This window comes from Malassezia restricta, chromosome II, assembly GCF_003290485.1.
Source record: "Malassezia restricta chromosome II, complete sequence".
NCBI classification, from domain to species: domain Eukaryota; kingdom Fungi; phylum Basidiomycota; class Malasseziomycetes; order Malasseziales; family Malasseziaceae; genus Malassezia; species Malassezia restricta.
The window spans coordinates 1,137,679-1,151,070 of NC_040194.1; the positions used below are offsets into that span (position 1 = coordinate 1,137,679).

Genomic DNA, 13,392 nt, shown 5'->3' on the forward strand with positions numbered 1-13,392 from the left:
GCCGTTTCTCGCTTCGATACTCCTCCACTCTCAACGGGTTAGGTAGACGCCGATGCATCGATCGCGGCCTGTGGCGCGGTACCGCCCGGGTCAGGCGCCCGCCCATGCGGCGTCGGACTCGTCGTCGTCAGGAGAGGAAGATGCGGAGCTGACCGTGCCGCAAAAACGCGTGTCGCTTCCCAGCCGTGTGACGTCCGCTGCGCCCCAGCCCACGGCTGGAACGTTGGTGGCACCGTCAGTGCCGCTGGATGAGTATGAAACGGATTCCCATTCGGAGGCGGAAGAGGAGCCGCGCGTATATACCCAGACTGCCAGTGCGCCGGCCGCACCGACGCCGCCGCCACCTCGTCCTATACAGCCACAGGCTCTTCCACCACCGACCGTCACACTAGGTGACTCGCCGCAGAGCGCATCAGAGAGTGAGACAGAGAGCGAAGACGATGTGCCTATGCTCAAGCCCGTCTTTGTGGCTCGGCAGAATCGCACGAGTGCTGCGCCGGTCGAGCACGTTGACACGACGAGACGTAGTGCTGCTGAGAAAGAAGCGGAAAAGCAGGTCGCGCACCATCTCGCGGCGGCGCGCGTTGTGCGCGACCTGCAGGAGCAAAAGCACGAAGAGTCGCACAGCGTGGTAGACGATACCGATGGGGTGGATCCGGATGCCGAATTCGCGGCATGGCGAGCTCGTGAGCTTGCGCGCATGGAGCGTGTGCGGCAGGCGGAACGCATGCGCGCTGCTGAGGCAGCTGAGGTGGCGCGGCGTCGTGTGATGCCTGAGCATGAGCGTTTGGCGGACGACTTGGCCTATGCGCGTGAGACGCGTGCGGCGAAGCAACGTGGCCACCAGGGCTTCATGCAGAAGTACTATCACAAGGGCGCGTTTTTCCAGGACATGGATATTCTACAGCGTGACTATACGCAGAGCACGGTGGACGACGTGGACAAGAGTCAGCTGCCGCAGGTGCTGCAGAGGCGGCACTTTGGCAAGCGGGGTCAGAGCAAGTGGACGCATCTCGCGGGCGAAGACACGACGCGACAGAGCGAGCCTGACCTGCGGCTGCTCCGAGCCTCGCGGCGTAGATAGAAAGGAAGGCTATTGTGGCTTGCTGGACAGCGTCGTGGCCAGCCAATCGAGACCGGCTGTGATGCCTTTGCCGGTGAGGGCCGAGCATCCGAAAATCTGCCACGTCCGATCGCGGAACGACGACAGGTTGAGGGCATCGGATATTTCAGAGGACGACATGCTACCGCGCACGTCCTGCTTGTTCGCCCACACGAGGATCGGCGCGCGCTCCAAGTTTTCATCCGCCGCAATCCTGTGCAGCTCTGCGCGCGCCAGCGACACGCGATCGCGGTCATTACTGTCGACCACAAAAATGAGCGCATCAGTCGAAGTCACGTACTGGGCCCAGCTCGCACGGAGCGACGTCTGTCCACCGACGTCCCACAGCAGGAACTTGAGGTTCTTGTACTCAAACGTCTCGGTATTCGAGCCGATCGTCGGCGCCGTCGCCACGACCGAGCCCAGCGTCATTTTATACATAATCGTGGTCTTGCCTGCATTATCAAGGCCCAAGATACATATTTTGAGCTCCTTCTGCCCAAAGAGCGAGGCCCACAGGCTGCTGAACGCGACGCCCATGGACTGAAGAGCCTCGTGGGGGCCAGGCCCAAGCTGACTCCACTCACCGACCTACTAGGCTGTATCACATGCCGCGAACGAGGCATGCGCCAGCCGCGTGCCTTGGGCCGCTGGGTCGCCTCATGCTGCTTTGAGGCGCGTGACACATGAGCGAATCGGACCCCCCCGCCAGGCGCGTAGATGCGCCTGTGCTTCCGACGGATACGGTGTCAACGTCAGAAGCGTCTGCTTCGCCTCATGAAGCGGACCACCGGCGTCGGCGACGATTGAATCGTGAGCTGGACTTCTCGTCGCCAGGCCCCGCGTTCCAGCTCTTGTCGCCGCCACCTCTGCCGCCAGCGAACGAGGCAGGCTCGTCGCGGCGGTCATCACGCCACTCGCAACGTACGCCCAAGCCGTCGAAAGCGGCACTGGAAAGCGGCATGCTTTCGACGTGGAAGCCTGAACCCCTGCCCTCGGCCGCCGATGTGCTTGTGTGGTGCCAGGCTCTCTACGAGCAACTTGCTCATGCTGACGTCGATGCACTTCGCGCAAAGCATGATGCACTCGTGCGCGAACTGTTCCACCTGACCCAGGTCATCACCAAGTCGCAGTATGACCCTGACGTCGCGCACTTAGATACCAGCGACGTCTTTGCACACTTCCAGACACAGTATCACCTCGCACTGAATATGTCGCCGGACTCTTCGCGACACGCTCGCCGCACCTCAGCCCGCCGCCCCATGCCATCCTCCCCGCCTAACAAACGGCTTCGTCTGAGCGACAAGCGACGAGCAGCCTCGCCTCCGTCGCCCCCACCCAATGTCGCACTCGTCCCACTATCGAGTGGCACGTCCCTTGATCCACAACATCCTCCCTCGCTGACATACACATCGCCATGGCAGCGCCCCCTGCCTCCCAACACACCCGGTGGATCTCTTGCATCGTTCCTCCAGTCCTTTGCGTACTGGGACGACGATATTGTCAAACCTGAAGTACGTGCTCAGCGCGTGGCGCGTATGAAAGCCGTTTCCTTGCGCTTGGATCAGCTGCAGCGCGAAGGCAATTCACTCTCTGACACTCACACCACTGCGCTCGCTAAGCTCAAGCCGCATGAAGCACCGCGCGGCAAGGCACATTGGGACTATGTGCTAGAAGGCATATGCGCGCGGGCTCAGCACACTCGACAGGGACATCGGCACCGCATGCAACTTGCCAAAAAAGTGTCGCGCATGGTGTCCGCACACTGGGAGCGTACGCTGCACAGCGACGAGCGCGAACAAAAACTCGAATGGCGCCGCCAACGTGCCCTGGCCAAATGGACGATGCGGGAAGTGCAACGGCAATGGCGCCTCGCCGTCACCGTCATCCGGAGTCGAAAGCAGGCAGTAGAGCGCGCTGAACGAGAAAAGCTGGGGAAAATGCAATTACAGGCCATCCTAGAGCAAAGCACCCAAATGCTAGAGACTCAGCATGCGGACCTGTCTTCTCTACAGGAGGACCCGACTATGGAGAATGCGTCAGAGGAGATGGTGTCTCAAGACGAAGAAGCTGGCACGACTGAACATAGTGCGACTGAGGATGAGGACAGCGCCTCCGACTCTGCCGATGACGAGCGTTTGGAGCGCGAAATGTGGCAAGAAGACGAGGCAGATGAAGAAGAAGACAATGATCTCCAGGCAGACGCGGATCTCCCGCTCGAGGATCTCCTCAAAAAATACGGGTACCCGCCCGCTGAGCCTCCCATCAAGTCCGAAGCAGGAGCAGAAGCGTCACCGGAGAGTGATGCGAGTGAGTCGGAAGAAGGGCCCTCCATTTCCCTAAAGGATTTGCTAGGCGAAGAGAAGGAAGCGGCTGGTACGCTTGTCAAAGTACACAAACCCTTCTTGTTCCGTGGCTCGTTGAGGCCGTACCAACAGGTAGGCATGGAATGGCTCATCAGTCTGTACAACAACCAGGTGAACGGTATTCTAGCAGACGAAATGGGACTGGGCAAGACAATTCAGACTATCGCATTGCTCGCGCATCTCGCATGCGATCGCGGCAATTGGGGTCCCCACCTGATCGTGGCACCCACGAGTGTGATGCTCAACTGGGAGATGGAGTTCAAAAAGTTCTTGCCTGGTTTCAAAATCCTTTCTTACTACGGCTCTCAGAAACAGCGCAAAGCGAAGCGTGTAGGTTGGAACACACCCAACAGCTTTCACGTGTGCATCACGTCGTACCAGCTTGTGTTGGCAGATCAACACATTTTTCGGCGCAAGCCATGGGTATACCTCGTCCTCGACGAAGCACATCACATCAAAAACTTTCGCTCGCAGCGCTGGCAGACGCTGTTGGGCTTTAATTCCGAACGCCGCTTGCTCCTGACGGGCACGCCTCTTCAAAACAACCTGATGGATTTGTGGAGTCTCATGTATTTCCTCATGCCCCAGGGCATTGCTCAGGTCGCCGCGGCAAGTGGTGCCTTTTCCAACATGAAAGATTTTCAGGACTGGTTCTCCAATCCCCTTGGAAAAGCAGTGGAGAGCTCACAAGCCCTCGACGACGAAACACGCGCGACTGTGGCCAAACTACACACAGTCTTGCGCCCATTTGTATTACGCCGACTCAAGTCGGATGTGGAGCAGGAAATGCCCAAAAAATACGAGCACATCATGCCTTGTCGTCTTTCGAAGCGCCAGCGGTTTCTCTACAATGACTTTATGTCGCGTGCCAAGACGCGCGAAAGTTTGGCGAGCGGCAACTACATGAGCATCATCAACTGCCTCATGCAGCTTCGCAAAGTGTGCAACCATCCTGACCTGTTTGAGCCGCGTCCGATCGTCACGCCGTTTGTCACACGTGCCGTGGCCTGTGATTATGAAATTAAGGACTTGCTGGTTCGCCGTCGCCTCCTCCGGCGTGATCCTTGGCGTGAATGTGACTTGAACTTCTTGCGCATGTCTTTTGTGCAAGACGAACCACATCTTACGCCGCTTGTGACGCACCGCTACAGGGACCTTGATGCCTCAGCTCAAGTCGCTCAAGCTGTCGCACCACCTAAAGGCGATGCTTCTTGGCAAACAACCAAACTAGAAGCATTTCAACGTGCTTTGTCGCATTGCCGCGCACGTTCTGCTTACGAACATGCGCAACACATGGCGTATGTTAATCGCATGCGCACGTGTGCCGAGCCCGTTTATGGTCGACACCTTTTGGCGAGCACTGGGAGTGCCTCTCCCCCCAACATCTTGCCTATGGATGTGGGCGCATCGCGGGACTTGTGCATGACACAGTGTGATGCGCTGAGGTCGGCCGTGCTATCCAGAAGTGAGCGCTCTGAAGGCATGCACGATGTCGTATCCCGATTTGCCTTTGTGACCCCGCCTGCTATGGCGACCGATGTGCCTCGGCTACTCTTGGGCCATGCCACAAACACGTCAAACTTGGCAGCTTTACCTGATCCGCTGCACAACTCTGCCGTTGCTCTCAACGTTGCCTTTCCTGATGCGTCCCTCCTCCAATACGACTGCGGTAAGCTACAGCAATTGGACGCACTAATGCGCCAATTAGTGGATGGTGGTCATCGTGCCTTGATTTTTACTCAAATGACCAAGGTACTAGATATCCTAGAAAAGTTCTTCAACTACCACGGCTACCGATATCTGCGACTGGACGGTGCCACCAAGGTCGAGCAGCGCCAGGCTCTGACAGAGCGCTTTAACCGCGATGCGCGTATCTCTGCGTTTATCCTTAGTACGCGCTCTGGTGGTTTGGGCATCAATCTTGTCGGAGCAGACACCGTTATCTTTTATGACCTCGACTGGAATGCCGCTATCGAAGCACAATGCATGGATCGCGCTCATCGAATTGGCCAGACGCGTGACGTGCATATATACCGTTTCGTGAGTGAACACACGATTGAAGAGAATATGTTGCGCAAAGCCAATCAAAAACGACGCCTTGATCAAATGGTGATACAACAAGGTCAATTTACCACCGAACACCTTGCCAAGAACGATTGGCGCGATATGCTGGATGGTGGTACATCACTTGGTGGCGTCCATGTTGGCGAAGAGTCCGTGACTGACGCCAAAGACGTTGAGCAAGCATTCCGTGCCGCAGAAGACGCTGAAGATGCAGCTGCTGTGCATGTGGCGAACGAGGAGCACCAAATGGATCATGCCGATTTCGAGGGTGACATAACAGAATCACGTCCCAAGCCACCATCGCGATCTTCGCCCACCAGCTATCAAACGCCCCTCCCGCCCACGTCTGACGACTCGGATGCCTACGAGGAAGAAGAGCCAATGGGATCCATCGACGACTACATGCTTCGGTACGTTGGACTGAAGTCCGTTTGTAATACTAACATGGCAGCATGGTTGAGGCAGACTGGGCCTATTTTGGTGCTTAGCACAGTCCCATGCGCTCGCAGTGTGCATCACATAGACACTATCCATGATACCTGCCTTTTTCAATAAGCTGATTTTGTCACACATACAATCATGCCTATAAAAACGACAACTTAGAGTCGCCCAATCACACAGACCAAGGCAATTCGGACGCCCTAGTGTAGCAAGTCAAAGCAATAAATATGTTTACTTGCTTTGAGCCGGCGCAAGGCTAATCTGTAATTGTGAGATAATGCAATGTACGTACGTGGTCGCTGGCTTCTCCGTTCTTCCACTCCTGGTAACGAAGTGCTTGGAAAGCGCGACGCTCAGCATCGGCGCGCTCAGTTTCCTTGAGCGACTGACGCACAGCACGCGCAGCAACCTGCGTGTACTTGCTGTACCTGTGATAAGCGTTAATTCATCGCCCTCGTCGAATCATGATACATACGAGAAGAACTGCCTCCAAGTTGCTTGCGACATGGTATCGATGTAGGTCTAGGATGACCCGGCCCGGCAACGCCCGCTGCACTCCAGCAACGCATCACGTGACGGAAGAGCCTGGCACAATGCACACTGCGTCGGGAAGGGCGGTCTGTGCGGGATCATACGACTCGAAATGTGGTGCGCTATCTAAAGCCTGGCGGGAATTTGGGAGTATGCAAGCAAGAGCCATCCGATGATGAAAGAAGTGCCACCGAATGGACCCAGCATGCCAAACTTGCGCAAAGGGCTCGCAGGTGGCAAAACGCACATAGCGTAAATTATGCCACTAAACAGGGTTATGCCTGCAATTAGGCCGCATGCGCCGTAGTAAGCTGCGCCAGTCAATGGACGAGACCATGCAATGGCCATCAGGGCAGCGGAATGTACCATATGATACTTGTTGGCAATTTGCCATCTGTTCATTTCTAGCGGTGTCAGTCATGATATTTGGTACATACGGTCAGGTGTTAGCTTATCCTTAAGTGCATGAGCACCAATAGCACTAGAGATGTTAATAAAATGTACAAACGTACCCTAGCGTCACGGACAGCGCGCCAGATGCAGCTCCAATGGCAGAGATCCACGACATTATGGTCGAAAGGTGAGGTCTTGCAAGCACACGTGACTTGCGTTTTGTGACGATTCTAGATCGCGGACCTCCATCCATTCGTAAGAAATAGACGGCTACTCACTTGATTTGCGCCCTCATTACTTGTGTTGTTTCTCGTCATCTATGTTGGATTCATACTCTGGTATAGATGGCGCGAATACATATGCCACCAATGGCTCTGCATCGAAGAAGTTGAACCACAATTCCGATGTAATTTCACATGAACAAGGGTCGGCTCCAGCGCCCGCACGTCACACTCATCGGGAAGGTCTCTTGCATAGCATCGGAAGCGCTTTGTATCGTACCATACCTTGGCTTTCTGGTACAAACAAGTCAAACGCTTCAGCACAGGATGAAACCCAATCATCTATCCAATCAACGTTTCATCCTCGCACGTCCCGTGCGCTTCATGAATCCTCTCTACTTTCGTCATCGGAGGGATCTAATCCACGTCCTTCTCCTGCGAATCGTTTGGCTACCTCGCAAACGTTGAATCGTGCCCAGGCGCCGTACAAACCGTTTCCACGCACCAAATGGGGCAGTCTAAATCTTGGACCACCCACAACACCATCGCTTGCCTCGACCATACAATTCCAAAATTTGTCTGACCAACCTGCTCCCTCCTTCGGTAGGGATTTCGGTGATTCTGTGCTTGGTAAACGTGACGTGCCAACGGTTGACGTCACTATCGATGATCAGACGACTTACACGCCATCTGCGCGTAAGCGCAGAATGCTTTGGGACCCAGAGATGGGCTTCGTGGATACGGAAGACATGGCAGCACATCGTCCCCCGCCGCCTCCGCCACAAAATGAGGCCGAACGCATTCTAAGAGCACTTGAAAGCATGCGCACACCGCTAGGAGACGCCCGCCGCGAAAAATTGATGCGCTCGCGTTCTGTTCCGTCATGGCATTCCAAATCGATTCCTGTTCCACTGCCAACTCCGGAGCGGGAGAGTATTCTGGCCCCGCCTCGTTCGCCCGCATTCCACAGTATTTCACCACACATGCGCTCCCTGAGTCGCTCCCAGCGTCTGCGCCAATCTCTAATGGGAGCTCAACCAGGCATGAGTTCCAAACTCCGTGAGTCTTTTCGGGATAGTGATACCCTACAGGAACCCCCTCGCTACGTTCATGTGGATGATGAACTAGCCGTGGAGGAGCTGGAAAAACCAGAGCGCCGTTTAAAGCGTGAAGCACGCAAGGCTGAGATTCAACCTAAGCCATCGCGTGCAAAGATTTTAAAAACGTCAACGAAAAAGGTTGGTTTATCGAAGGAAAACTCTGAACCAACATATAATTCGAACATACATGATTCAAGTGAGTCGGGTCTGATCAAACGTTCAGTTGAAGTTGATTCGAGGCGCAAAAAGTTTCAAGTGCGGAAAGACAATGAAACAGGTCCTTCTCGTTCTGTCCTACGTCAAAATTCTGCTAAGACTTCCAGGCGGCACGCTCCATCTGGCCGGATCACTGCATTTGATGATGATGATGATGATGAGCCTATGCCTGGTGGTGAGGAGCTGGCAAAGATCAAGCTTCCCGAGTTTCTATTTCCTTCTGATTTTGACTTTGACGCATCAGACAACAAACTGAAGTCTAGAGAAAATGAAAGCCAAACTCCTTCATTGATTGAGCGTATGGATCCAAAACCGCATTCAGATGTGACAACAACGCCGGCTAAGGAACCAGCTGCAGGCACTGTTCGGTTTGACTTGAATTCTAGCGCTCCGGATAAGAGGCCGACTTCATCGTTCTTTAGCACGGCTCCTAGGAAGCCTGCAGATGACAACTCCCTAAGCAAGGAGAAAAACTCGGGTCCCGTGCCTGACTTTTTCAGCAAATCTAGTAAGAATACAGGCATACAAAGTTCTGTTGCTACTTCGCAACTTGGTTTGCCTGGTGCCCAAAGTATCCAGCCTCATGCACCAGAAGTCAAAGAACAGATTGAACCAACCTTGAAAAAACGGGAACTTGATGATGAGAATCTGGTCGTTAAGAAGCCCTTCTCAATAAGTGCTTCAAATGAGCCAGCACCCATATTCTCTGCAGCTACCGAGAAGGTTGCCCAGCCGGCGTTTTCGTTTGGTCAACCAGCAGATAAAAAGGAAGACAAGCCAGCGTTTTCTTTCGGTCAGTCGACCGAGAAAAAAGAAGACAAACCAGCGTTTTCGTTTGGTCAACCAGCAGAGAAGAAGGAGGATAAGCCAGCGTTTTCGTTCGGTCGATCGACTGAGAAGAAAGATGACAAGCCAGCGTTTTCATTTGGTCAACCAGCAGAAAAGAAAGAAGATAAGCCAGCGTTCTCGTTTGGTCAACCAGCAGAAAAGAAAGAAGATAAGCCAGCGTTCTCGTTTGGTCAACCAGCAGAGAAGAAAGAAGATAAGCCAGCGTTCTCGTTTGGTCAGCCGACTGAGAAAAAGGAGGATAAGCCAGCATTCTCGTTCGGCCAGTCGACTGAGACAAAAGAAGACAAGCCAGTGTTCTCGTTTGGTCAACCAGCAGAGAAGGAAGACAAGCCAGCGTTCTCATTTGGTCAATCGACTGAGAAGAAAGACGACAAACCAGCGTTTTCGTTTGGTCAGTCGACTGAGAAAAAGGAAGACAAGCCAGCGTTTTCGTTCGGCCAGTCGACCGAGAAAAAGGAGGATAAGCCAGCATTCTCGTTCGGCCAGTCGACTGAGAAGAAAGAAGACAAGCCAGTGTTCTCGTTTGGTCAACCAGCAGAGAAGAAGGAAGACAAGCCAGCGTTCTCATTTGGTCAATCGACTGAGAAGAAAGACGACAAACCAGCGTTCTCGTTCGGTCAACCAGCAGAAAAGAAAGAAGATAAGCCAGCGTTCTCGTTTGGTCAGCCGACTGAGAAAAAGGAGGATAAGCCAGCATTCTCGTTCGGCCAGTCGACTGAGACAAAAGAAGACAAGCCAGTGTTCTCGTTTGGTCAACCAGCAGAGAAGGAAGACAAGCCAGCGTTCTCATTTGGTCAATCGACTGAGAAGAAAGACGACAAACCAGCGTTTTCGTTTGGTCAACCAGCGGAGAAGAAAGATGACAAGCAAACTTTCTCATTTGCTACTTCATTCGACAAACCAGCTACTCAATCTGTTAATGCATCGACCAACAAACCTGCTGCTTCTTTCGGTCAATCGGCCACTACCTCGAATGTTCAACCTGCATCGCCTTCGCCATTTTCATTCGGTTCAGCACCTGCTTCTGATGCAGCAGAGAAACCATCAGGCCCATCTTTTACGTTCGGAGCCTCTGCTGGCTCCACAGCATCTTCCTCTACATTCTCCTTTGGTAAAAAAGATGCTTCGGCATCGAGCTCGCAAAATCCACAACCAGCCTTTTCATTCGGCGCAACCAGCGGTGAAGCGTCGCCTGCACCCACTTTTTCATTTGGTCAGGCGACATCTGCTCCACCGGTCTCCTTCGGATCGCCCGCCCCTACGATGTCGTTCGGAACGGCGCCAGCTCAGCCTCCCGCATCGACAACATCGTTTTCATTTGGAGCACCTGCTGCGCCAGCCCCTGCACCAACCACTTCCTTCACGTTTGGAAGTGCACCGCCTAGTGGTACATTCCAATTTGGGGCAAATGCTCAGTCTGGCGCACCCGCTGGAGCGCCAACCACATCCTTTTCTTTCGGAGCAGGATTACCTTCTGCGGCCCCGTCCTTTACATTTGGAAGCGGCAGTGGCGGAAATTCGCCAGCAACAGGGTCACCTGCACCTTTCACATTCGGTACGCCTCCTACTTCAAGTGACGGCAGTAACGGGGGAAATGGATTGTTCAACTTGGGTTCGTCGCCTGCCCCTGCTGGCCGACAAATCAAGCCATTGCGCCAATCAAGACGACGTAACTAGGCTATTTCATGTAGGGGCACATGGCATGCCTATCTATCTTTGATCCATTCATTTGTTCGCATATTTTCTAGCAGCATATCAAGATTGCCTGAGGCTAGTGCATTTGGCGATGTAGGCTCAGACATCGCCGAAGTCATTTCAACAGGTGTTGGTGAAGGTTTGGGCAAGGGCTTGGATCGTCTTTTAGTGCCTGATCTGGGTGCTGCGACTGTCTGTGGGTCTGAATGCAGACTCGATTTGGATCGTGTTGAGGATGAGTTGGTCTGCCTAGAATGTACAGACCCGGGTAATGAACGGACAAGGCCACCATCTCGACGTACCAAAAGCTTTGCATCATGCTTCTCATTCGAAGGAGACAGTGAAAGTATTGAGGTATCCTTGTGAAGGGCAGCTGCTTGCAAACTTGGGAGAGAAAAACTAGTAGACATGTCTTCATCAGCACTTGGAGGGGTATATAAAAGTGTGTGTGTTTGTGACTTCAACGGCAGTGTACTTGTTAGGGATATGTCTTGTGCGCCCGATCCACAATAAGAATCGCGATCCGTCGGACTATCCACCATCGACGGTATTGGAAGTTCAGGTGGTGCATCTTGAAAGGAAAGATGTTGCGTCTGAACAGTTATATTCCTCGGCGGTGTCTTTTGGCTTTCGTTTGACTTTGTGCTCCATGCTAGGGCCTTGGCAGCCAAATTCGTGCTTGCTTTTGAAATGCTTGCTACTGCATTCGAATCTTGAATAGCACTGGTATAGCGACGCAGAAGCGCATGTCGATTAGATGAACCTGTCGGATCTTCAGAGTGCGTGATGGATGTTTCTGTTCTGGATAAAGATTGAGGTTCAGACATCTGTGATGGTATAAAAGGCCGTGTTTTGGGAACGTTACCTACATCCCACGAAACAGACCGACTTGGAGTATTCAGACCACGTTGAACTGTGGCTGCCAGACGATCCTGCAGTTTGGGACGCATGTCACTTGATACACGTAAAACCGGCTGTGTACTGGAATTGTTGAACATTTTTTCATTAATCCGCAGCTGTCGCATTTGAAGGGCTAATGACACAATTGGTCGTGACGTATTAATGGAATAGGACTGCAACATGCGCATCCCAAGATGAAATACATCATTAGCTGGAGTACCAACCATGCGTTCTCCCTGAATGGAAATGTTTGAATCCAAAGAATATAATTCGTCACAGACCATGAGTAGCATAGCACAACACATGCAAACAAGCATTTCAATGTGCGCGTTTGGTATTTGTGCAGAGGTCTCTCCAGTTTCTGAGAAAAGAACATCCCATAATTCTGATACAACATTAGCAGGTAAGTCAGCTGCCAAGAGACATGCCATCCAACGAAAAGAATAATACGGTAGTTTGGGGTCGAGCGAATGTGCTTCTAAAAACGACCAAAGCTCATAGTTTTTACATTGAAGCAACATACTTAGTTGATGCAATGCTTGTACCATTCCGTTATCAGGTACTCTGCGACTCTCATTCGACAAGAAAATCAGTTGTCGCATTTCATGTAGTGAAGAAGTATCCTGTCGAGCAAAATCAAATATTTCACGAAACATGCCCATCAATAATGAAAAGCACCAAAATGCATCAGCTTCTGTGTCCCTTGTACTTCCAAGGCCAAGAACCTTAGATTCCCATGGCTGTATATTAATGGCAGGATGATCTCGTCCTGCAAAAAAAACACGCAATAGAACCAAAAGAATTTCGTGCATGCCTTGAATATATCCAATACTTGGATTTAGCATGGCATAGACAGATAGAATCCGCAACATAGAGTGCCATTGATAGTCACGATACGTGACTGAAACAGGAGAAACGGCTTTGTTTTCATACAACGTGAAACGATCTGTTGCACACCTGTATCGTTGGTTGATCTCTTCGAGACGTCTGAGGAGTGAGTGCCTTTGATGTTCTTCAACATTTCCAAGACCATAGTTTGACCAAGATTCTGTCTGTCTCAAGAGAAATCCTGGGTGCTTTTCTGTTGAACGCATGAGGTCCAAATATATCTGAACGATCACACGGTCTTTGACCTCATCTGGCTTAAGCGTGAAATCCTCAAGGAATTGTAAATAATCGTTACGTCGCATCGTCAATGTAGTTAACCAAAGTTCCTTTTCGGGAGGCAGGTATGACAAAAGTACTTTCCAAGCCTGAGGTCGAACCCACGAAGGCAAGTGACTCAGGTTGCCTTCAAGACAAGCATCACGCAGACTATCTTTAGTGACATATTCCTGTTCGTGTTTGAAAGCGGGGAACAAAATACGCAAAATTGGACATTTCGAATTGATATTCCCATATATCACATTGTTCGTGTCCAGCTCTGGGGGTCCTGTCATGAATCAGACGCAAGTAGCAGCGCCACTGAACCTTATATGTAGCAGAACCGTGCACAGTAGCGTCAGGTAGGACGA

At 52.4% G+C, this 13,392-nt stretch overlaps 7 protein-coding genes across 7 annotated transcripts; 3 read left to right on the forward strand and 4 right to left on the reverse strand.

Annotated features, from left to right (window-relative positions):
• Window positions 1-52: 52 nt before the first annotated feature.
• On the forward strand, window positions 53-1,084 carry MRET_1530 (microfibrillar-associated protein 1; the record flags this gene model as incomplete). The annotated part of the gene is made up of 1 exon (XM_027628157.1): window positions 53-1,084. The coding sequence occupies one exon, from the start codon at window positions 53-55 to the stop codon at window positions 1,082-1,084; it is 1,032 nt and encodes a 343-aa protein (XP_027483472.1).
• Window positions 1,085-1,093: 9 nt separating this feature from the next.
• On the reverse strand, window positions 1,094-1,642 carry MRET_1531 (ADP-ribosylation factor; the record flags this gene model as incomplete). Its single annotated transcript, XM_027628158.1, has 1 exon — window positions 1,094-1,642. One exon carries the CDS (start codon window positions 1,640-1,642, stop codon window positions 1,094-1,096), a length of 549 nt encoding a protein of 182 aa, XP_027483473.1.
• Window positions 1,643-1,788: 146 nt separating this feature from the next.
• Window positions 1,789-6,020, forward strand: MRET_1532 (helicase SWR1; the record flags this gene model as incomplete). The annotated part of the gene is made up of 2 exons (XM_027628159.1): window positions 1,789-5,942; window positions 5,984-6,020. 2 exons carry the CDS (start codon window positions 1,789-1,791, stop codon window positions 6,018-6,020), a joined length of 4,191 nt encoding a protein of 1,396 aa, XP_027483470.1.
• A 184-nt stretch (window positions 6,021-6,204) lies between these two features.
• MRET_1533 (F-type H+-transporting ATPase subunit epsilon) lies at window positions 6,205-6,480 on the reverse strand (the record flags this gene model as incomplete). Its single annotated transcript, XM_027628160.1, has 3 exons — window positions 6,205-6,234; window positions 6,266-6,401; window positions 6,449-6,480. 3 exons carry the CDS (start codon window positions 6,478-6,480, stop codon window positions 6,205-6,207), a joined length of 198 nt encoding a protein of 65 aa, XP_027483471.1.
• Window positions 6,481-6,630: 150 nt separating this feature from the next.
• On the reverse strand, window positions 6,631-7,072 carry MRET_1534 (protein of unknown function (DUF423); the record flags this gene model as incomplete). Its single annotated transcript, XM_027628161.1, has 3 exons — window positions 6,631-6,908; window positions 6,942-6,985; window positions 7,017-7,072. The coding sequence occupies 3 exons, from the start codon at window positions 7,070-7,072 to the stop codon at window positions 6,631-6,633; spliced, it is 378 nt and encodes a 125-aa protein (XP_027483476.1).
• Window positions 7,073-7,216: 144 nt separating this feature from the next.
• On the forward strand, window positions 7,217-10,960 carry MRET_1535 (uncharacterized protein; the record flags this gene model as incomplete). Its single annotated transcript, XM_027628162.1, has 1 exon — window positions 7,217-10,960. One exon carries the CDS (start codon window positions 7,217-7,219, stop codon window positions 10,958-10,960), a length of 3,744 nt encoding a protein of 1,247 aa, XP_027483477.1.
• A 29-nt stretch (window positions 10,961-10,989) lies between these two features.
• On the reverse strand, window positions 10,990-13,317 carry MRET_1536 (TBC1 domain family, member 13; the record flags this gene model as incomplete). Its single annotated transcript, XM_027628163.1, has 1 exon — window positions 10,990-13,317. The coding sequence occupies one exon, from the start codon at window positions 13,315-13,317 to the stop codon at window positions 10,990-10,992; it is 2,328 nt and encodes a 775-aa protein (XP_027483474.1).
• Window positions 13,318-13,392: the final 75 nt, after the last annotated feature.